The sequence below is a fragment of the Eublepharis macularius genome, chromosome 5, assembly GCF_028583425.1.
Source record: "Eublepharis macularius isolate TG4126 chromosome 5, MPM_Emac_v1.0, whole genome shotgun sequence".
Classification (NCBI taxonomy): Eukaryota; Metazoa; Chordata; class Lepidosauria; order Squamata; family Eublepharidae; genus Eublepharis; species Eublepharis macularius.
Window position 1 is genome coordinate 92,974,572 of NC_072794.1, and position 22,327 is coordinate 92,996,898.

Below are 22,327 nucleotides of genomic sequence, written 5' to 3' on the forward strand. Positions count from 1 at the left end.
TACAGATCACGATATTCATTACTCACACCCCTATTGTCTTGTGTAAAACAAGACAATGACTAATGTAGACACTAAGCTGTTTTTTTTCAATTAATTGCCCACAATCTACATTATTGTTATGGTATAAATCAATAATTAACAGCAAAGCAATAAATAAAATAAACAGATTGATAAAATAATAAAATAATGTTTTCATCATTGAGGACATTCAGTCAGACTAGAATATTCCAGATGTTTCTCTTTATCCTCATTCTCAGTAACTTTTTGATCTGTCCATTTTTAGGTCATTTCCTGGGCAACAACACTGTTATTGATGTGCTGAGGCAAGCTGGATTTGAAGTTGAACACATACCTGCAGGACAGCCAATTGAAAAGTAGGCCTTTCCCCCTTTACTCCTTCTTTTCCTGTGAACAAGGGAATATATTTCACTAGAGTCAGAAGATTCATGTCAAATAAGTTTTGCAATGCATGGTGCATTACTGTTCATTTATATGTGTTTACATGCATTTGTATTAGGTATAAATTGAATGCTATTGGGTTGTTTGTTTTTTTTACTTTGGAGTCCTCATGTCAGGAGACTTTGAGCTTCAACCCAGTATTGGTTGATCTTGAGATTCTGCACTAAGAAATAAGTGTAGTGTAACGGGTGCTATTTAAATCATGTGTGACTAAAACACTAATATTACGGTTTGCCACTATCAACGTTTAAGATTTCAGTATGCTATTAAAACAACAGGATTTGAACTCAGTGGCATCTTAGATACCAACACCATATTCAGGGTATGGTCAAAGCTCCCTTCTTCAGATACTTCCTGAGAATAGTTCTTTCTACTTCAAAGTAGTTTGACATGATCCATAGTCAGGCAGGTTTTGCATGTGCATACTGGAGCAGCAGAATCATGATGGATATTAGTCATTTGGGGACTCTTATCCAACCAAAGTAAGGATTTACAAAAGAAAAAGTCACAGACTTATTAATTCTATTTGTTCTGTTAGTGTATCTGTTTCACCCCTTCTTCTCCTCTTCCTCCTCTTCTACAATCCCACTCAGAAACCCTTTTCACAATTTACAGTGAACACATGTTGAAGCCATGTACAGTGTATATTTGATTGTTTTTATTACATATGATGGTTAATTTTTCCTATTATATTCAATACATGTACAGTGAATGTGTAATGCAAACCACATGTCTGTCCAGGTACTGGTCCCTGGTTTCAGTTGCAAAGTGAACATGCATTGTCTCTTTCTTACAGAGATATGCCCGCTCACTGTAACATGTGAACAGGTACCTTCATGTGTTCGTGAATGTACACCAGTTATCTGCTCTCATTGTACATGTTAGCATTAGTTATTCTGTCTGGAGCAGGCCTCTCCTGCCCTGGACTGGGCCCGCCCGGCCCCTCCCCAACCCCCCTGAGGCCCCGTGGCTGCCCGCGGTGCCCTCCCCAGCAACCACCACTTACGGGAGGGCCCGGGGCGCCACCGGGCCTGGCGGGGAAGCAAGCCGTGGCCAGAGAGCCGGCCGGCACACTGCCGAGGAGGCGGGAGGACCCGGCACCGCCGTGGCTGCCGGAGCAAGCGCCGGAGTGCCCGCCACCGCTGCCGCCAGTGGCGGCAAGGTGGCAGAGGCCGGGGCGAATGCCCAGCGCGCCGGCAGCAGCGGAACCGCAAGTGGAGGGCAGCGCGGAGGGGAGGATGTCACTGCTGCTGCCACGGCCACACCGGGCAGTGGCCCGGGGGCGGGTGAGGCCGGGGGCTGGCCGGGGGAGGGCCCAGGTGGGGAGGCCAGGAGGCGGGGTGGAGAGCAAGCCATCCCGGCCCCAGAGTGTCTGGTGTCAGATCTGTGGCTAAATAATAATTGTAATCCAGACTACCTTCTGCAATCAGACAAGAGTCCGTTGTTTCCAAAAAGATTTACTGAAAAAGCAATCATTATAGTCCACTGGCCCAGATGCAATATCTGGGTTGGTACACGTGTATTGTTACGAATGACAGGCAAAGCATAAGGTACAAAGTATCAGATCCCAGCAGACCCAACCTCCCCCCATAGTTCTCAAAACAATCTCTTTGAAGCTGAGAAAGCGAAAGTTTCCCAAGGCTGGAAAAGCGATAGCCAAAACAATCCTCTTCTGTGAGATAGCTGCTCGGAACATCTTGGCACCTGTGAATAAAGCACTTAGAATACTGAAAGAATTAAAATGGAGTCCCTTTGGTTACACACACAGGAAGAACATTCTAACCCTGACATTTCTGCTCCCCCTAAGATGCCCCTCCCCCAGGTTTATGCGGATAACGATTATGAAATGCCTTGACTAATCTAGGAGCATGAACATGTACAGAGTGACCCATTCATCAAACCCAGAGTCAAAGTCTTTCCATCTGATAAGATAAAACAGTTGATTTCTTTTAAGTTTAGAGTCCAAAATTTGTTGTACTTCATAATGGGTTTGATCATCGATCAAGGTTGGGATAGGAGGGGCTCGAGCGTGCCATTGGTCTGCTGGTGGAGCCCTTTTTAAAAGGCTGACATGGAAGGTGTCATGAACATGGCGCAAGTTCTTTGGCAAATCTAAGGCAACAGTCACTTTATTACTTTACGAACAGGAAAGGGTGCCAGAAATTTCAAAGCTAGTTTGCGACTGGTTTGTGTTACTTTCAAGTTTTTTGTTGAAAGGTAAACAAGATCTCCTGGTTGTAACTCCCATTCGGCCACACGATGGCGATCGGCGTATTTTTTATAATCCTGTTTGGCTTTGTCTAGATGCTTTTTAATTAGAGTCCATTGTTGAGCAGCTTCCCCCCACCAGTCTGAAACGTCCTTGGCTGCTGAAGTAGGAGGGGGGAGCGCTTCAAACGGGAAGGGTTTGAAGTGGAAGCCATAAACGACTTTGAAGGGAGTTTCTCCAGTGGAGGCATGCACACTGTTATTATATGAGAATTCTGCTAGGGGAAGCAAATCAACCCAGTTGTCTTGTTGAAAATTAATATAACAGCGGAGGAATTGTTCTAATATTTGATTAGTTTTTTCGGACTGTCCATCGGTTTGAGGATGATGGCTTGAACTTAAACCTTGCTCAATTCCCATAATTTGATCCGAAATCACCTTTGACGGAAAAGAATGCAGTTTTACAATGTGTTTTAGAAAGATATCCGCTAGTTTTCGAGCCGAAGGTATAGTGGTGCAAGGTATAAAATGAGCTTGTTTGGAGAATAAATCCACTACGACTAAAATGCAATTGTGACCCTTGGAGGGGGGAAGGTCGGTAATAAAATCCATGGATATTGTTTCCCATGGTCTGCTTGGCGTTTCTAAAGGTTGTAACAGTCCCGGGGGTTTGCCCTTGCGGGACTTGGCACTAAGACAAATGGGGCATGACGCTACATACTGAGAAATGTCTTTGCGCATGCCCGGCCACCAAAATTGCCGTTGCACTAAATGGAGTGTTTTTAAGTACCCATAGTGTCCAGCCGTAGGGGCGTCGTGACAGCGTTGTAATACTTCTTTCCTTAGACTGCTGGGTACATAGAAGCAGTCTCCCCAAAGCCATTCTCCTTGTTCAGATTGTTGCAATTTTTCTTTGGGTACGTTCCCCCCCTCCTTTTCCACTTCAGCTTTCAGTTTTAGTCTCCACCCTTGATCGGGTTGAGGAGGTTGGGTTGCGCGGCTGTGCGTTGTCACCACTCCCCCTAATTGCGTAGGCGAAAAGACGGTGTCTATCGTCTCCTCCCTCTTGCTCTTGTGTTGGGGCATGCACGATAGAGCATCGGCAAGAAAGTTAGTTTTGCCAGGCAAAAAATTTAAAGTGAAATTGAATTTAGAGAAATATTCCGCCCAACGCAGTTGTTTGGCATTTAGTCTTCTGGGACTGCGTAAGGCTTCTAAATTTTTGTGGTCCGTCCACACTTCAAAAGGATGACGGGCTCCTTCTAGCCAATGTCTCCAGGCGGCGAGTGCCGCTTTTACAGCGAACGCCTCCTTCTCCCAAACATTCCAATTTCTTTCAGTTTCAGAAATTTTTTGGGATAGGAAGGCACAGGGTTTAAGTATACCATCCTCCCCCCTCTGCAAGAGGATGCCTCCAATCGCAGTGTCACTGGCATCAACCTGTACTATGAAGGGGCAATTTTCATCAGGGTGTTGTAGAACAGGCTCAGAAACGAACTGGGTTTTAAGGTGATTGAACGCCGCCTGGCATTCCGGCGTCCAGGACAATTTGGCACTTGGTTTTTTGGCTTGGTCCCCCTTGTCTTTGGTTTTTAACAGTTCGGTTAGGGGGAGTGTTATTTGAGCAAAGTTCGCTATAAATTCCCTATAGAAGTTGGCAAAGCCCAAGAAGGATTGTAGTTCTTTGCGGGTAGTGGGTGTTTGCCAGTTTTGTACGGCTTGTACTTTGCCCGGGTCCATCTTTAGACCATCCTTAGAGATGCAATATCCCAGATAGGTGAGTTCCGTTTTGTGGAATTCACATTTGGACAGTTTAATGGGCAATTTGTTACACATTAGAGTAGTCAAAACTTTCTTCACGAGCTCTACATGTTCTTCTTCTGATTCTGAATAAATTAAGACATCATCTAGGTACACTACTACTCCTTTGTATAAGAATTCATGCAATACTTCATTGATCATGGACATGAAAACCAAAGGGGCTCCGGCCAGGCCAAAAGGCATAACCAAGTATTCATACTGACCGAGGAGCGTATTAAAAGCGGTTTTCCATTCATCGCCTTCTCTGATACGAACGTGGAAGTAAGCATCTTTTAAATCCAATTTTGTAAAGATCTTACCTTGCGCCACGACGTTGAGTAAATCTCGGATGAGTGGGATGGGGTAGGCGTTGCTGGAGGATACTGCATTTAGTCCTCTAAAGTCTGTGCAAAGTCTTAGTCCCCCATCTTTCTTCTTAACAAAAAGTACTGGAGCAGCATGCGGGCTATTAGCGGGTCGGATGAATCCTCTTTGAAGATTTGTGTCAATGAATTTGCGGAGCTCTTCACGTTCGTTAGGACTCATGGGATACAGTTTGCCTTTGGGTAAAGATGCACCCGGTAATATCTCCACGGCACAATCCGTCCTCCTATGGGGAGGTAAAGAGTTGGCTTCTTCTTCAGTGAAAGCTTGGATATAAGCCCTGTACTGTTTAGGTATTTGGTTGATTTCTTCTTGAGTTAGAAGGGCTTGCTCAATGAGGGTAGGGTTGTTACCCCAATTTTGGTCCCAGCGGTGATTTTTACATGTATCATGGGAAAAAGTGATACTTCCAACTGCCCAGTCTATATAGGGGTTGTGATCCCACAACCACCTGCTTCCCAGAATCAACGGATATTTGGCGGTGGCACTGATTACGAATGATCTTGTCTCCCAATGCTGTCCCATGCCTGTGATGACTGGCACGGTTTCGGTAGTGACAGGATTCATATTAGTGCCATCCATTTGTTCAAAGATGACCGGAGTTTCCAGCTCTTTAATGGGAAGTACTAATCCATTTACTAGGGCCGGTGAAATAATGTCTCTAGAGCAGCCCGAGTCTATGAGAGCTTGAACGCGGACATGCGTTTTTCTTTCTGGATTAACCAATGTTACTGGTATGAAGAGTATGGACCCATGAGGTCTGTTCAGAGTAGGAACTGACTGTTCTTTGATCTGCTGTTTGGGTCCTTTTACGACAGATCCATTTCGTTTCCCGAGGCAGGACTCTCTGGATTTTCCTCCCCGATTAGAGCTGTTGAATCATAGTCCATAATTTCTTCTAACTCTAACCCTCTCTCGGGAGGATTTCTACGAAATGCCCCTCTGCCTCTTGTTGCTCTGGGAGCTGGCGTTGAGCGGGTTGGTGCAGGTAGAGCGGCGGGGGCTGGACGTCTTGGCGGGAACGGAGTTCTTTACACAGGCCGGTACGGACATTGCGCCGCAAAGTGACCGCTTTGTCCACACTGCAGACACAATCCTTGTTGCCATCTAGCATCTCTCGCTCCTCTGGTAGCATACCCAGCACCCCTACTTCCTCTCACCAGTACTGAAGAGTGCCTTTGTCCAGTGTTTTGTTGTTGCTCGACTAAGTGTACTTCTTGCATGCGATTTTCTACTTCACAAGTTAACTGAATCCACCCCAAGAGGGTGGGGGGATTATCTTGCATGAGGGCTCTATCCAACAATTTGGGAATCATGCCTTGTTTGAAAAGAATTATTTTGGTGGACTCCTCACACCTTGGGCATTTTGCAGCCAGCTGTCGGAATTTTGTAACATAGTTTCTCGCCGACATGCTGCCTTGCCTAATAGACTGTAATTCTGTTCTGGCTCTACTCTCTTCCTAGGGGTCTTCATATTGGGCGCGAAGCGCATCGACAAGACCCTGCAGAGTATTCAATTCGGGGGGCCCTAAGACATAAAGGGCTACATACCATTCTGCCGCCTTTCCTTGCAGACGAGACCCCAAGTGTTCAATTTGGCTGGCTTCGTCTCCGAATAAATGTCCCCAACGGTTAAAAAATTGTAAGGCTTGCACTAGGAAGAACCCTAGTTTGGAGGGATCTCCATCAAACGTGGCTTCCAGTTTCACCCACCCCATTAGCAATTCCGGGGCTCAGGCAACCGGCTCCGGTAGAGGGTAATATTCGATTGGTACCTGTTGGGGCTGAGGCGGAGGGTACTGGGGCCCCGGTTGAGGTTGCAACGGGGGAGGACCCCTTGGCACTCGTCGAACTGGTGGAGGGGGTCCTCTAGGCACTGGCTGTAGTGGTGGAGGAGGCCCTTTGGGCACCGGCTGTCGCAGCGGCGGCGGACCCCTCGGAGCTGGAAGTCGATGTGGAGGAGGTAGTTGAGGAGTTCCTCCCGGTATTGGCTGTATGGGCAAGGGAGTTATTCTCGGCCCTGGCGTCGGGGTTCGCCGAGGAGTGGTGCCTCTTGGTATCGGAGCCACAAGTCTCGGCAAAAACGGTTGGCCTCCCGTCTGGGTTATAGGTATCGGAACTATCTGTAGCTGAACTGTTGTCGGCGTGACAAGTGGTGGCCCCTGAGGCTGACTCGTAGTCGGTGTGAGTGTCGGGGTCCCTCTTGGTGGATGCTGAGGAGTACCCCCAGATTGAGACGAGGTTGTCGGAGGCTCCTCCGGTGGTTGTCCCCCTCCTCTTTCCTCCTCACACTCTCCTCCTCCTTCTCCTTCTCCTTCTCCTTCTCCTTCTCCTTCTCCTTCTCCTTCTCCTTCTCCTTCTCCTTCTCCTTCTCCTTCTCCTTCTCCTTCTCCTTCTCCTTCTCCGTCGTCCGTCATCGTTGTCCCGGGACAGGAGTTGACGGTTGTTCATTTGGATCCTCAGAAATCGGGGGCGGTTTGTTAGGGTCCGGGGGCGGTTGGTTAGGGTCTGGGGAACGATTTTCTGCAGAGTTGCCAGACTTTGACTGATAGTCTGCATCCCTACAGGGACTGATTGATTCCCTTCTGTTCCCCCGACCACTATTACGGAGAGTAAATGGACTGCAAGGGCCAAACTTCCCTCCATGCTCGTCAGTCTCTCTTCTAAGACTTGTACCTGACTCGAGTCCCCTGCGGCGGCCTCAGTTCCTGTATCCTGATAGGGTGGTTCGCCGGGACCTTGCGGGGCCTCTCCGTATTCTGTATAAGATTCCGCACAGGTTGCTCCAGGCCAAGGTCTTATTTCCCCCATGCCTTGGACCCCCGCACCTTGCTCTTCTTGCGATCTCCCCGCCAGGATTCCTTTTGCCAATCCTGTGACCGCCGAGATTCCAGCATCCACGGCTATGGTCTGGCTTTGTAATTGTATCCACGAATGTTCATTCGGATCTTGGAGTCCCGTCCACGGGACGACCTCCGCATAGTCCCAACTCATCACGTCGTGGCGCAACGTTTCCCAAGTGTGGGTACTCTCCGAGGCTCTTCGATCCCATTCCAACTGGTCAGACTCTTGATTCCAATAATACCAAGGTTGGCTACTGGAGTGCTCTGCAATCACCTTGAGACTCCGTCGGCCTTCCATCGGGGCTTGCACGAACACCGTACTTGCTCTCCTCTCCCTCATGTCCCTTGGTCTCGATCCCCACTGTGTTGGCGTCGGCAAGGAAATCAGCAGGTTAGCGGCGGCTGTAGGCCGGGTATCTGTCCTACTGGGTGCAAGGGTGTAGATTGTAGTAACAGAGGACCCTATCCCTCTTTGAACGGGTCCTTGAGGTTCCAGTCCTTGAGAGCCGGGAGAGGCATATGGATCAAACAAACGGTCCCTGTCGGGTGCAGCTTTGGAATCCGTCTTCTCCGGCTTAGGCATTGGAAAAATGTGATTCGTAACAAAAATGTCAGATCTGTGGCTAAATAATAATTGTAATCCAGACTACCTTCTGCAATCAGACAACAGTCCGTTGTTTCCAAAAAGATTTACTGAAAAAGCAATCATTATAGTCCACTGGCCCAGATGCAATATCTGGGTTGGTACACGTGTATTGTTACGAATGACAGGCAAAGCATAAGGTACAAAGTATCAGATCCCAGCAGACCCAACCTCCCCCCATAGTTCTCAAAACAATCTCTTTGAAGCTGAGAAAGCAAAAGTTTCCCAAGGCTGGAAAAGCGATAGCCAAAACAATCCTCTTCTGTGAGATAGCTGCTCGGAACATCTTGGCACCTGTGAATAAAGCACTTAGAATACTGAAAGAATTAAAATGGAGTCCCTTTGGTTACACACACAGGAAGAACATTCTAACCCTGACATCTGGATGGCTCCTGGGAAGGCTCCCCCGTCTAAGGCTCAGATGGAGGCTTGCCAGCCGCAGCCGGGGATTGGCTCGGGACGGGGGAGGGAAGAACAGGACTCGGGAGGAATAGGAAGCATGGAGGGTGGGAAGGATAGGCACCAGGCCCAATGGGGACAGGGAAGCCAGGGACTGGGGCAGTGGGCGGTGGAACTACGGACGGGGATTGGTGATGGGTTTAGGGGTGGAGCAAGGAGGGGCTATAAAAGGGAAGCTCCCAGTGACGCCAGGGAGGAGTGGCTGACTAGAACGTGGTATAGAGAGAGAGAGGAAAAGGCTTCCAGTCCAGCCGGTAGGAGACAGGCTCTGGTGCCTTAACCACTGTCCCTACCTAGTCTGAGTCAGAGGAAGCTCCCCACCTCCCCCCTGGTGACGACCAAGAGGATGGCAGAACAAGGGGAAGGTGCGGTCAGCGGTGCGGGGCCTCACAAACTCATTATTCATTATTTCCTGCCCCCAGTTCCCATTGCCAGCTGCTACTCTGGCAAGAGGAAAATAAAGTAAAACATTACCATCAGCACAGCAGCATTGCATCACTTCTGGGGAAAAGCTGGAAGTGACGTCATGCCTCTCTAAGAATCACCAGAAACTGTTTTCCAGTTTTCATGGAATGTGCTTTTAAATGAAAGGTTTATTAAGTGCAGCACCCAGAGAGTGGAAAGGAAAGGGATAAAAAACTGCCTGAAGGGAGAACAATTGACAGACTGCTCTCTCCCCTCTGTGATTGGCTACTGAGAAGGGAACAATTGACACTGACAGAATTGTTGGAAGAACCTAATGCTTGTGAAGTATTCTGTTCTACAATCAAAATTTACCTCAGCTTTATTTTCCCTGCCTACCTATATACCAACCCTGCCTGTTTAATAAACCTACTGTTTCTCTTTTGAACTTTACTCGGCCTCTAATGCTATTTCATTTGAAGAAGAAATGGGCTCTTGCTTCTCCTCTACCAAAGATTTGGGCTAGGATATAAGCCATAAATACTTAAGCTTAAAGTGTGGGACAAAAAGACCTTTAAATAACACCCAAAGACTTGCCACCACCAGAGGCTTCCCAGCCACACCAAGCAACATGGTCAGTTTTGGAGGGGAACATTGACAGTTTTGCCTCACAGTGGGGGAGTGAGTGGGACTTACATCATACCAGTTATTCCTACAAAGGCCTGACACACATGTATGCTTTGAACACTAAATATGGTGGAAAGGTAGTATATAAGTTAAATAAAAATGTTGACAGCATCCTCCTATGTCCCTATCCCCCAAACTACCACCAGTTGCTAACAATTGGCTGAAAACTCTAGTTAATATTCTAATTGGAAGATTCATTGTCCATTCTATGGTCAGGATCTAACATCTTAAAGTGTGGAATTCTTATCATTAAGAGGTTTTTTTTAATGTGAATGAATTATTCACTTTGAATAGCAAGTGAATTGGAGGACTGTGGGCTGTAGAAACAAACCTACATATTGTGGTAAAAAATGCCTATGCCTGGAAGCAAGCCTAATTGACTTTAAAAAAAAATCACAATCACATCACACAGAGATTGCTTTGTTAGAAAAAACATATATAGCTGGCAGTAGAGAGACTTTAAAGCACCAGTCGTGGGACAGCCCCAATCAGTGCAGCTACCTGTGTTGTCTGGCTTTTTATCCACATAGGCAAATCTTCAGTTTTGCCTTTTTTGACTACTGGCAGAAAATCCACTTCTGCTTGTGCCTTCCATTGATACCACATATCATCCTGTCACTGTCTTGATCCAAATTTACAGTATAGTTCTACCAACAAATCTGTTTTTCCCATTAATATTCATATTTATCCAACATACCTATTATGGCTTGTTTTCTCTTGTGATTATGGGCATCACTACAATTCCCCAAATAGTCAGCTTTTGCTGATAGTCCCATAGATTTCAAGTATAGAAATGAAAGCATTCCCTCAATTCTTCAATTCACCAAGAAAATATTATTAACTGTATAATTCAGCAGAGAGGCAATCCAACTAGCAATACATCTTGTCAGTAGATGAAGCTATGAAGAGCAAACAATGTTGATGTATAGTTGAAGGACAGGGCAGCTTCTGAGAATTCTGCAACAATACAGTCATCACTAGTCACAGGTGCTTCCTGGATTGCTCTTTTTGATCCAGTCTTCCAAATTAAATGGGTAGCAGCTGCAGTATTTGATAAACTCAATGGAATTTGTTCAGAGCACAACTTCTTTTTTTAACTCATCTCATTTTTTTAAAAGAGTGGGAAGAGAAAAAAAATATTTGCTGTTAACTTAAATCAAGTCTCACAAAGATGTATATAGCACAATGTATGCTTTTTTTCTTACTTTGTATATAAGGAACCAAACACATAAAAAGCCAATGATTGCTTGAGCTTACTGAGTAAGCACCCTTGGGAAATGTATTTATTTTGAAAATAATCTGCTGATCCAATAACTTATTCAAGAATATTTTTTATCAAGTGCATTTTTGGAAGGCGAAAAGTGCAACTGACTTTGATTAACTCACATTTATTATACTTTGATAAATAATCAACATTGTGTTCCAGATGTAACTTAATTATCATCTATTTAAAATAGGCATCTATTTTGCCTAGTTCTAATCACATTTTTTACTATGTATGGATGTGAAAGTTGGACAATGAAGAAAGTTGATGGGAAGAAAATTGATTTGTGCTGGAGGAGAGTTTTGTTGATACCATGGACAGTAAAAACAAACAAACAAATAAGTGAGTTCTAGATTAAATCAAGACCAAATTTTCCCTAGAAACTAAAATAACAAAACTAAGGCTATCGTACTTTAGTCACATTATGAAAAGACAAGATTCTCTGGAAAAGTCAATAATGCAAGAAAAAGTAGAAGGCAGTAGGAAAGGAGGAAGACCTAAAACAAGAATCCACATCACATCAATAAAAGAAGCCACATCTCCATTTTGCAAGATGTGAGCAAGTCTGTTAATGACAGGGTGTTTTGGAGGTCTTTCATTCATAGGGTCACCACTAGAGATGGGTACAAACAGAAAAAATACCAAACATGATGTTCATTGTTCATTGCCATCCACAAACAATGAACATTGACAAACATGACCTGTTCACGAATATGTTCGTTGTTTGTTGTTTGTGGGGGGCAGCAGGCTCTCCTCCAGCCATCAAGATCCCTGCCGCACCACTCCCAGAAACCTTACCTGAGCAGGCAGCAGGAAAGGTACTAATAATAAATAATAGCTTGGCCCAGAGCCTGGCAGCAGCCCTGGAACTTGAAGGGGTAGATCCCTATCCTACCACACACAAAGAAAATTGAAGCTTCAATGCACTCTCTCTCTCAAAATGCCAACAGCAACTGTCTCTCCCTCTCCAAAGCCAGAGCTGGGAGCCCCCCCCCTTCCCCCCTGGTCTTTGTTCCCTTGTAACAAATTTGGAGCTCCACACTTGAAAGGAAGACCTGCCTATCAAGCTAAATTGGGCTTAGATTGGGGTTTCCAAGGCAACAGCAGGAGTTCAGACTGAGTTCAGACAACCCCTGCCTAAGTTGCCAAGGGAATTGATTGCAGGTGCCAGACTGTCTGGCATTGACAAATAGCAACGAACGAGGCTTGCAACGACCACCTGTTCATTTAGAATTGGGACTCACAAACAGCTTGTTCACAAACAGCAGATTGGGCGGTTCGTGGCTTTTTTTGTTAGTTTGTATTGCTCTTCGTGCCCATCTCTAGTCACCACAGGTCGGAGATGATTTGATGGAACATAACACACACACAATCACGTTTTAAAATGATTTACTAATGACAATCATAGGATAATAATAAAAAAGTTTTAGGATAAGTAAACAGTTTTTGAGGTTCATCAGAAAAAAATTAAACCTTACTTCACTGAACAACCCCAACAATTCAAATCGTATCTAAACTAAGTCTGAAAAAATTATGACTTTCCTGGATCTGCCAAGATCATGTGCATTAATCTAACTTCAGTAATATTTGTGTTCTTATTCATTTGGACAGTGAGATCTTTTGTTTTAGCTTGAAAAACAGAGACAAACTCACGCAAATTTGCAAGGCCAGTTGCCCTGATGATATGCTGTGTACATGTTCTCAGTTCTCACTCCACTCCTCCTTTCTCTCCTATTTTTATATGACACTATGACTGTCAGTAGTTCCAACCTGGGATCTACAGTGAAGAATCAGAAATCATGCATGGATGAGTGTGAATTCTTAATCTAATTGGAACACGGGTGAAGCATGAATACTTAATATTTTTTAATTAACCTTTGGAAATATGCACACCAGATTTGCAAGGAATTCCCATCTGCTCATAAAATAGTTTCCCTTGTGATCCTATTACTTTTAAAATCACCAGTTCTCTTTCTGTCATGAAATTTAAACAATCCAACTGTCCTGGAATTCATGGAGGATAAGTCTATCACTTGCTACTAACCGTAGTGCCTGTAGGATGTCAGGCCTAGCTAGGGGATTCTCTCAGACTCCCCACTTCATCAACCACAGTTGTATGAGTTAATGTCTTTATTCAACAATGATCCCTAGTAGTGCATGAGTTCAGAGTAATTGCCTGGAATGCCAAAGCCAAGTCTTCCTCAAGAGGTCATACCTCCAGTCCCCTCCCCCAAGTCCAAACAAGAGTCAGTTGAAGTTGGCATGAAAGTCCTGAAAGAGATGCAGAGCTGAAGTTCCGAAGGTCTCTTCCCAGACATGCTGCTCCAGTTGCACTGATAACACCACTTGGCCCAAGCAATGCATAGCCAAGATACAGTGAAGGAGGAAAGCTACCCTACTACCCATCCCCCCAGTAGAAATACATTCACAGGTATCGCAGGCAGGTTGGCTTGCCTGCCTGACGTAGGGAATGTCCACATCCAGAATATCAGTGCCAGGAAGCAACATGATGGAAGGCCTCAGCCCTGTTGTTGACCCTTCCTCCATAATAGCTGGATGGTAAGAGGAGTGCACTGAAAAAAATCCATTTCAGTTTCAGATCTGGGTGTTTCAAAGGAACTGTGTACCATTTTTTTTCTGGGTGGAGCAATGTCAGCTCAGATCTAATCTGTTTAATTTTTCAATTATCATACATTTCAGCCCCGTTCGTTGCAATGAGAGCTTCCAGGCTCTTCAGGGCAGCTGTTTTAGCACATAACAGCACCAAAAGCACACAGAACACAATCCTCCCTCTAAACCGTCGACCCACCAAGTTTTTCCTCAGTTACACTACACACAGACACAACAACAGGGCCTGAAGAAGGTGAGTGTCAGCAGGTGCACACTATGGCAGGAAACTGGCTGGGAAAGAGATAGTGAATTGGTGGCAGCTTTAAAACAATCCAGCTTTATGGTCACTTTTTTCTTTTTCAATATTGCCAATAAATTGCATCCTGTTGTCACCATGTTTCCTTGTGCTTTGCCATTTTGTTTCCACTATGAAGAGGTGTTCTTGCATTAATCACCACCAGACTCTATCACTCAAGAGCAGGTAGGCAGGCAGGCAGCATGATTGTCTGAACTCCCCCGCCTAAACAGGTCTACTCTAAATTTCAATAGGCTAACTCCCAGGGAATTGTATTTAGAATTCCAGACTATGATTGAGGTCTTCCAGGACTTTTATCAGTTTCACTGATTGAACAGACCACTTGCACCCTGCCCAGTGGCACTTTTCCTCACAGTGACCAACTGTCCAAGTGCCCTGAGGAGACAAACCAGTGTCCGGGTAGCAATGCAAAACAAACCAAGATGCACCCTTAAACAAGTCTACTCAAGTCCCATATTATTGAATAGTGCTTGCCCCCAAAGAAGTGTCTTTCAGATTGCATCCTATGATTTAATTCTACACATTTGCATTCATTCCCCCTTCCCATCAACAGAGTTAATTAATAACGTAAGGGTTCTCTCCCCTTGGATCTGATTGGTGAATGCTATTAAGAAAAATAAGATGTTGCCGTGCAGGCCCAGTACCTGCCTACTGCTGCCACTGCTGTGAAATAAAACCTGAAACAAAATTAAACACACAAAGTTTTGGGTGGGAGGGTGTCGTTAGAATTTTGTTTTCCAGATTTGATTCACCATTCCAGAAGCTGCTTTAACAAAACAAAACAGCAATTTCCAGGTGTATTTCTGGTTTGCTTGTTTTGCTTTGCACACCCCTAGCCATTGTGTGAGACAGGATGCTGGACTAGAAGGACTGCTGGTCCAATTCAGCAGAGCTCTTCTCATGAATTAGGTGAAATTCTTTTTAAAAGATTAGTGAAAGTTATCTTACAGAATTTTCATTATGAAAAATGTCCTTTTGATTTCAGGTTTATAAGAATTTGATTTTCTTTCAGATGTCACAGATATCCAATGGCAAAATGATTTCTGAGTAGCCAGTAACATTTTTTTATTTGCAGACTGTTAAGAAATTCTGTCATTAATATCATGGTGGTTTACCATTAAGGATATATCCAACCACACAAGAATTTTTAAATGATATCCTGTGATGCATTCTGGACTTTCTAGGAATCAGAGGAAGATGTGAGTAGTAACAAATCAGTAGTACAGCCAGGATTTGGGGGAATTGAACCAAGCATGTGTGCACTATCCCCACCTACCTGTTGCACATGTACAAATCTAGTACCAGTGTAATCCAGAGCAGGGTTACACCCTTCTACATTCATTGAAGGGTGTAATCCCACACTGCATATTAATAACCATTAAGTAGTGCCAGATAGTGGCACTTTTTTAAAAAAAGAATAAAAATCTATATTGCAAAACTGCCTTTGCTACATAATTTACTAGAGTATATAACTGAAAAATAAACTGGACTTTACAGAATAAAATAGCTAAATGCTTCCACAGTATGTTTAATAACTATACACAAAATATAACAAACCTTCTCTTTTGGTGAGTAGCTGTCCTCATGCCGCTTAGGTTACTTTGCCATAGCCTTAGTGAAACTACAGTATAGATGGATGGAACACAAAACAGTTTTGCCATCAGCTGCCTGAATCAGTTCTTTCTGTTCAGAGTCTCAGCTAGGATTGCCAGTCAATGGCAACTGGTGGGAAGTCTGGGGAGGGGGACATGGAGAGATGACTTCCTGGGTGCGACTATGTCACTTGCAGAAAAAAAACCCATAATGATAAAACCATAATATTTCTAATGAATCACAGAGCTCCCCTATGGTACTTCGGGGTTTTCCCCAGACATGACATAGCAGCAGACAGGACACCAATGTTTTTCTTTCTCCCACTGCTGCTCCTATAATCTTCCTCCTCGGACAGCAGATTGCAGTGCATTTTGTTTATGAGGCTGCCTCAACTCTCAGTGAAGAATTTTGGGGGTGTTCAGGTTGTTGCTGGGAGAAAGGAAAGATCCAATCCACTATTTCCTGTTTTCATATGATCCAATGCCTATATGAAATAAGAATAGTACCTTACTTAAATGTCACTGAACTTGGCAGATTTGTAAGATTAATCCGTAGTTTGGTTCCTTTTGTTAACATCTGTTGTATATTTCCTTATTAAACTTTAATTTATTTATATCCCATGCAATATTAATTAAACAAAATCTTTTTGGGGGGGGCTCTTTGTTTAAACAAGATATTCAGCTTTACTTCTTGTACATTAACATAGTAAGGAATCTTAGTGTCTAAGAATGGATTCAACTAGCTAAGCTAATCTTGTTTTCTTTCATGTGGCACTTGTGTCTTTTGGATGGAACTGTTTAGTCTCCTCCAATGCTATCCCTCTGGAATAAAGTGCTACTTCATTTTGTACCAACTAAAGTGGTTTCAGAAGTATCAAGTGGTAGCAATGCATCTGGAGAGACTGCTCATTTATCTGTTGATGTCTGTAGTGTGTTTGCAGTCACTTAGACCCACAGTGATATTCCCTCTCAGAAGGTCATACCATTGAGCTAAGAAGCTCCACAGATTTGACTGAATGATTTCCAAAGTTTATCTCTCAATACTGGACAACATGTGTTCAGAGGGGGTTAAAGTTATTACACTGACTCACAAAGGTGACTACAACCTAAAGCATACTTATTCCAGGTGGAAGTGCATCAGCAATTTGTTTCTTTTACTCACAGCAGCTTGCGTTGCATCCTTATGGCAATGGTGAGTTGGTGCCCTGGGCAAAGAATACATGACACACAACACTGTTGGATGTAATGGGCCACAACTTTATTGATTACAGCCTTTGGAGCACTGGCAAGGCATAGGCCAATGGATCCACTGCATCAAATAGCCTGCTGTAGTTCAATGGTTGCTTCCCCAGCATACCTGCTGGGTACCGTGGGATAGCAAGTGTTGTGTTATGCTACTATGCTGGCATAGCTAGATGGCTCCTGCCATCCAGGGCGAAGTCTGCAAAGGCCAGCCTAGGCACATATCCTCCGGTTTCACCCCAGATACCTTAAAGAGACCCCTACAAAGGCAAGGGGAGTTGCCTGTCCACACCACTCACCCGGTGGATCTGGCCCAATGACACAAAACCGGTGAGCCACCGTGGTGCTGCAGCAGAGGAGAAGGCTGTCCTAGCACAGCCTGGACAAGGCAAGATACCTCCACCTCAGCTCCACACTGGCGGGGGGTGGGGAAGGATGGTGGATGGATGTACATCCCCTAAACACCGAGCAAAATCATTCCTTCTCCTCCACTGCCACCCGACGAATGACAGTGACCACACGAGCTGCTGAAGTGGAGCCTGGCCACGCCTGTCCTCTTCCCCTTGCACCCTCCACCATGGCTCTTTGCCTCCTCCCCCAGCCTTCCCTCGGCTGCAACATTACCTACTGGTAAGTCAGTGAACACTTTTTATGATGTCTGCTTGCAATACACTGCCACTTTTGGATGGTTAAAAGGAGTTGAGGGTAATTTAATAATTTAATGAACTAATGAGCTAAATCTGAACAAATGGTTCATGAAATGAAGCTTCAGCACTCAGTTTTTAAAAAGTCAATGTGGTGAACTGATTAGAGTCCCATGGACTGGTGGAGACCCAGATTCATGAAGTTCACTGGATGACCTTGGGCCAAGCAACCAATCTTAGATTAACCTACAGTATCTCAAAGGATTGCTGTGATGATAACATGATCGGGGCAAGAACTATTAATTTCATCCTGAACTACTTGGAGAATAGGGTAAATGTGTGATAGATAGAATTCCAGGTGGGACATATATAAACTTTATATCAGGAAAATACATATTTTTTTTTAAAAAACCAGCATTTAAGAAAGCAAACTTTTGTTCTGAGATAGTTTTGTTTTAAAGTATACTCACACATTGATCATTCCCCCCAAATTAAAGTAATGCCTCCCTGTTTACCAACTTACCCCATTTAAGACTTTCTTGTATGAGTCTTGGTGGCCGTGGAGTTAAAGTTATGGGCTGGATTCAGTGTTTCCATTAAATTAATGGTAGAACTTGCCTCCAACACAAGAAGCATTCCTCAAGCAGAATATGTGTGTCCCATGAAAAGACACTGCTGGTTGTAGAAATATCTGTGTTCAGACAGCATCTTGGCTTATTTAGAAACTACAGACTTGGCTCTAAAGTCTTTTGTCATCAAAGTGAATGCTCTCAAAGATAAGCACCATCACTTTTGAAATACAACAACTCTTTAAAGCAGAGGGAAACCAACATGAGGTCAGTAGAACAGATTCTGTACTTTGCATCAAACTATATTGGAAAGGCATTGTTTAGTTCTGGTGCAGTCACAGAGGAACAGCTTTGGGGTTGTGTATTTATAAAAATAGAAACAGTTCCTCATTGTTATTGATGTAAATTCCTTCTCAGATAAATAATATTATTTCTACCAAAGGAAAAATATGTCTGTATATTCTGGGTTGTTGCCACTAGGATACATGGCAGCAGGCCAATTAGACTCTGTGGAAGATGCTGGCTTCTTGGCTGTGATGTGTATTTAGGTCTCTAGTATACTATGAAAATTTATCACAAGTTTGGGTTGAAATGTGACTCTAAGGCTATATGTTTCTTTCATATGAACCAGAGTTTGAGTTCCTCTTACCATACTCTGGCTTGCTAAAGAGACACTGTGCTAAGATCTTAGTTGTTGTCATCTTGACAAGTTATCTTGTTATCATTTGGCTTGAACAATGGTTCTAGATGCATTATTGTCTAATATGAGCATCACTATCTTGTGTGTGATATGGCCACTGTACATGTCTAGAATATTTTGCTGATGATAAGCTCCCAGCAATTTTCATTCCCACGCCAAAAAGTTATCTGAGAAATGTGAATGTCATCTGAATTCATAATGTCATAGTGATAAATGGGGAAATCAGGGATTTTATCAGAAGAACTAGTTAGTCACCATCACAGTCTAACAACAATGATCTCTGGCTAGGTCGTTTCTGTATTCTGAAATGTTATGAGTTCTGGCTTCACTAGTTTTCCACATTAAGTGGAACCAACACAAATGTGCAGTTAATTAATAAAGACTTATCCTGCTTTAATTTTCAGTTTCTCTTATGTAGAGACAGCAAAAGAATGCATAATAATAGAGGTTTTCTCAAATCTTCCAACAATAAATACTAAGTAGCTCAGATAATAGTATAAAGGGCTTGACTTCTACTGAACATTTGGTAATAAGTGCAGAATGACGTAGTTACTGCAGTGTTGTTAGGAGAAATCGATTATCAGTTTTGGTATCTGAACGGAACAGCATTTTATAAGAAACTTAAAGCTGCACTTAAAAGCCACAGATCCATGTTGAGTTCCCTCATACCAATGTCATGTGTAGTGCGACCTGCCTTGTATTATGCCATAAGTAGTGCTCCCCTGCCCCTGTTCAATATCATTGTAAAACTCAGGAAAAAAATGTATTGTGATGATGTCATGACATGACATAAGATGAAATAAAGTTACAGAGGGAGAGGGGAAATGCAAGACTGCTGTTTGTAATGACAGCATTGTGTTTTTTATTATATGAAGTTCTGTCCTGAAATAGCAGTAGGAGTTGCCACATATATTGAACATTTAGGACAAATGTGAAGATTCCTACTCAGGAGAAACCACTGAGAAATTTCAAGGGAACTAAAAATAGATACAACTAGTGAAATTTTATATGGAAAGGGAGTCAGAACATTTGGGATTATGTTCTATATAATGTACCACACATATTAATGTTAAATGTTAACATTTGACTGGAAAGGCAAAGCTGAACACAATCAAAATGTCTAGTCATTAAACAAAAATGTTTGTGGAGTATAAGCAGGGTAGCAAAGGCAGGATAGCATATTGCTGGAGGAAACATTCCAAAATATTCTGGCATGCAACAGTGTGTAAATACAAGCAACATGTCTGCTAGAATCCGGGCCAAATGCCATCCATAGTTTTAGTCATAGTTGGTAGTAATTGCCAGACCTTCTGGAAGGGAGGGAGTGGGTTTTCTACAGAGCTTTTCCAGCCATCGTTTGAATGAATAGCTGAGGTACCACCTCAGGCAGCTGGCATGGGGATAAAGTATTTCTAGTCAAACAAGAAAAAATCTGATGAAGACGCCGGCACACTAAAGAAAATGTTTCCTCAGTGACATAATATGTTCTGGGGAAGGATACCACAAGTGGCTTTCATTTCCCCAGTGTTTTATTTTGTTACATAATAGGGGTTTTCTTGACAGTAAGAGAACTGAATTTGTTTTCTTTTGGAAGTCAGAGATTATGAAACGTTCCTATTCAAATACACAGGGAAGGGTATTTCTCCTTTGCTTATAGAAAATCATGACAACCTTTGAGAGATCCATGGTCTTCTGGCTCATGCATTACAGTAAATGAGTCTCACTAAAAATATTCAGACATATGGTATGAACTATCTTAAGCTGTTCTTATGCCAGTAAAGAAAACAGTGGCATAGAATCAGTGGGGTACTATTCAGGCATTATGCATGGGGGCATCCTGGCCTTGCATGAGAGCAGAAGACTTCCTCTTAATTCACAGGCCATTTTATGATCTTTAAAAGAAAGTTCAGGGTTTTTTGATAGCCAATGGGGATTAGACAAATACTGTCAAGCTGTGCATTACTGTCACATATTTCAAGAGTCAGCTCTATCCATGTGAGTGAAATGAGGCTGCCTGTAGACAGCTTGAAGTGCTGACTTCTTACACTAGAGGTTGGTTTGTGACAACTAACTCTTTCATTTTGGACAGTGATTTGGGCCCTGAGATAAAATGAAACAAATCACGCATTGCACCAGTCTTGTTTGCGAATACTTTATCCCCTCAGGATTGTCACCTCCCTCTTAATTTAGCTCAACTGATATCACTAGGACACCAGATCTGAAGTCTTGCCATTGAACTATTTTTCCCCTACCCCTCCTCCCCAACCAAAACAGAAGTTAACTATTAACTTAGATATCAGGATTTTCTTTCAGGTTTCAGATTCTTGGTCAGTATACATGTAATTCATGTCATGGCTGTGCTATGGTTGTCTGTTGTTATAATGCTTGTGCCACAATATGCTGAAACTTCAGCTATACTACTTTGTTACTGAATTGTTGTGTTACTTTCTATGATCCTCTGTAACCATATTGCAGACGATACTTCCTAAGGTTCCAGAAAGGGCCTCTCTGGTTATCTTAGAGAAATATGCGAGTCTGAGCTAGCCGTGGCCTTGATGTGTCTAGATTCTAGTTTTCTTTCCTGTTTCCAGGTTCTAGTTTTCTATTATCTGTTTCCAGATAATAATAATAACAACAACAACATTCGATTTATATTTGACTAAACACTTGACTCAGAGTATTTGACTAAATATTTGACTCAGAGCAGTTTACAAAGTATGTCATTATTATCCCCACAACAAAACACTCTGTGAGGTGGGTGGAGCTGAGAGAGCTCCAGAGAGCTGTGACTAGCTCAAGGTCACCCAGCTGGCTTCAAGTGGAAGAGTGGGGAATCAAACCTGGCTCTCTAGATTAGAGTCCCGTGCTCTTAACCACTATACCAAACTGGGAAGTAGGCATTGCCCCCTCAGTTGGAAGAAAGAGACAGACACAGCTTTTGGTATAAATGGCCGCTTTATTAAACATAACATCAACACTAAACTGCGGCAAGGGCAAACTATGCAGTACAGGTCAAGCCATGGGGTCACCTCTGACCGCTGCCTTGACCTGCCTGGGCGAGCCCCGCTGCCCCGGGCGTAATCCATTCGTGGAATGGCCTCAGCCTGGCCGGCCAGGCAAAGGGTTCCCCCTCAAGCTCCTAAAGCCTCAGCCATACAGCATGAGGGAAGGACTTGCACCTGGGGTTCCCTGGAGGCAGTCTGCACAGGTGGAGGTAGCCATGAAGCATACCATCCCTCCTGAGAGACCCCATTTCCCCACCGATGGGGAATTGCCAAAGGGGTGCTCACCAGCCCGCTCCCTATTTCCCAACTTTCTCCTGCCAGGGGAAGCCTACAAGGCACCACCCCTAAAACACCTCAAACCTCTGCATCAGTACAAGGTAGGCGAAAAACCTGCCCCCCACATAAGCCAATCAGGGGGAGCAGGAAAAAATTCCTACCTGGCTCTAAACAAGCAACCGGCTAATCCTGAACTGAAACAGGGAGAGGAGGGTGGGCCGATC

At 43.8% G+C, this 22,327-nt stretch overlaps 1 protein-coding gene across 1 annotated transcript in view; it reads left to right on the forward strand.

The window, feature by feature from the left end:
- TRABD2B (TraB domain containing 2B) overlaps window positions 1–22,327 on the forward strand; it is a 701,502-nt gene that overhangs the window by 619,145 nt on the left and 60,030 nt on the right. The window contains exon 5 of the mRNA XM_054982029.1: window positions 284–374. Within this exon, the coding sequence (XP_054838004.1) occupies window positions 284–374 (91 nt within the window). The remainder of the gene's footprint in view (window positions 1–283; window positions 375–22,327) is intronic.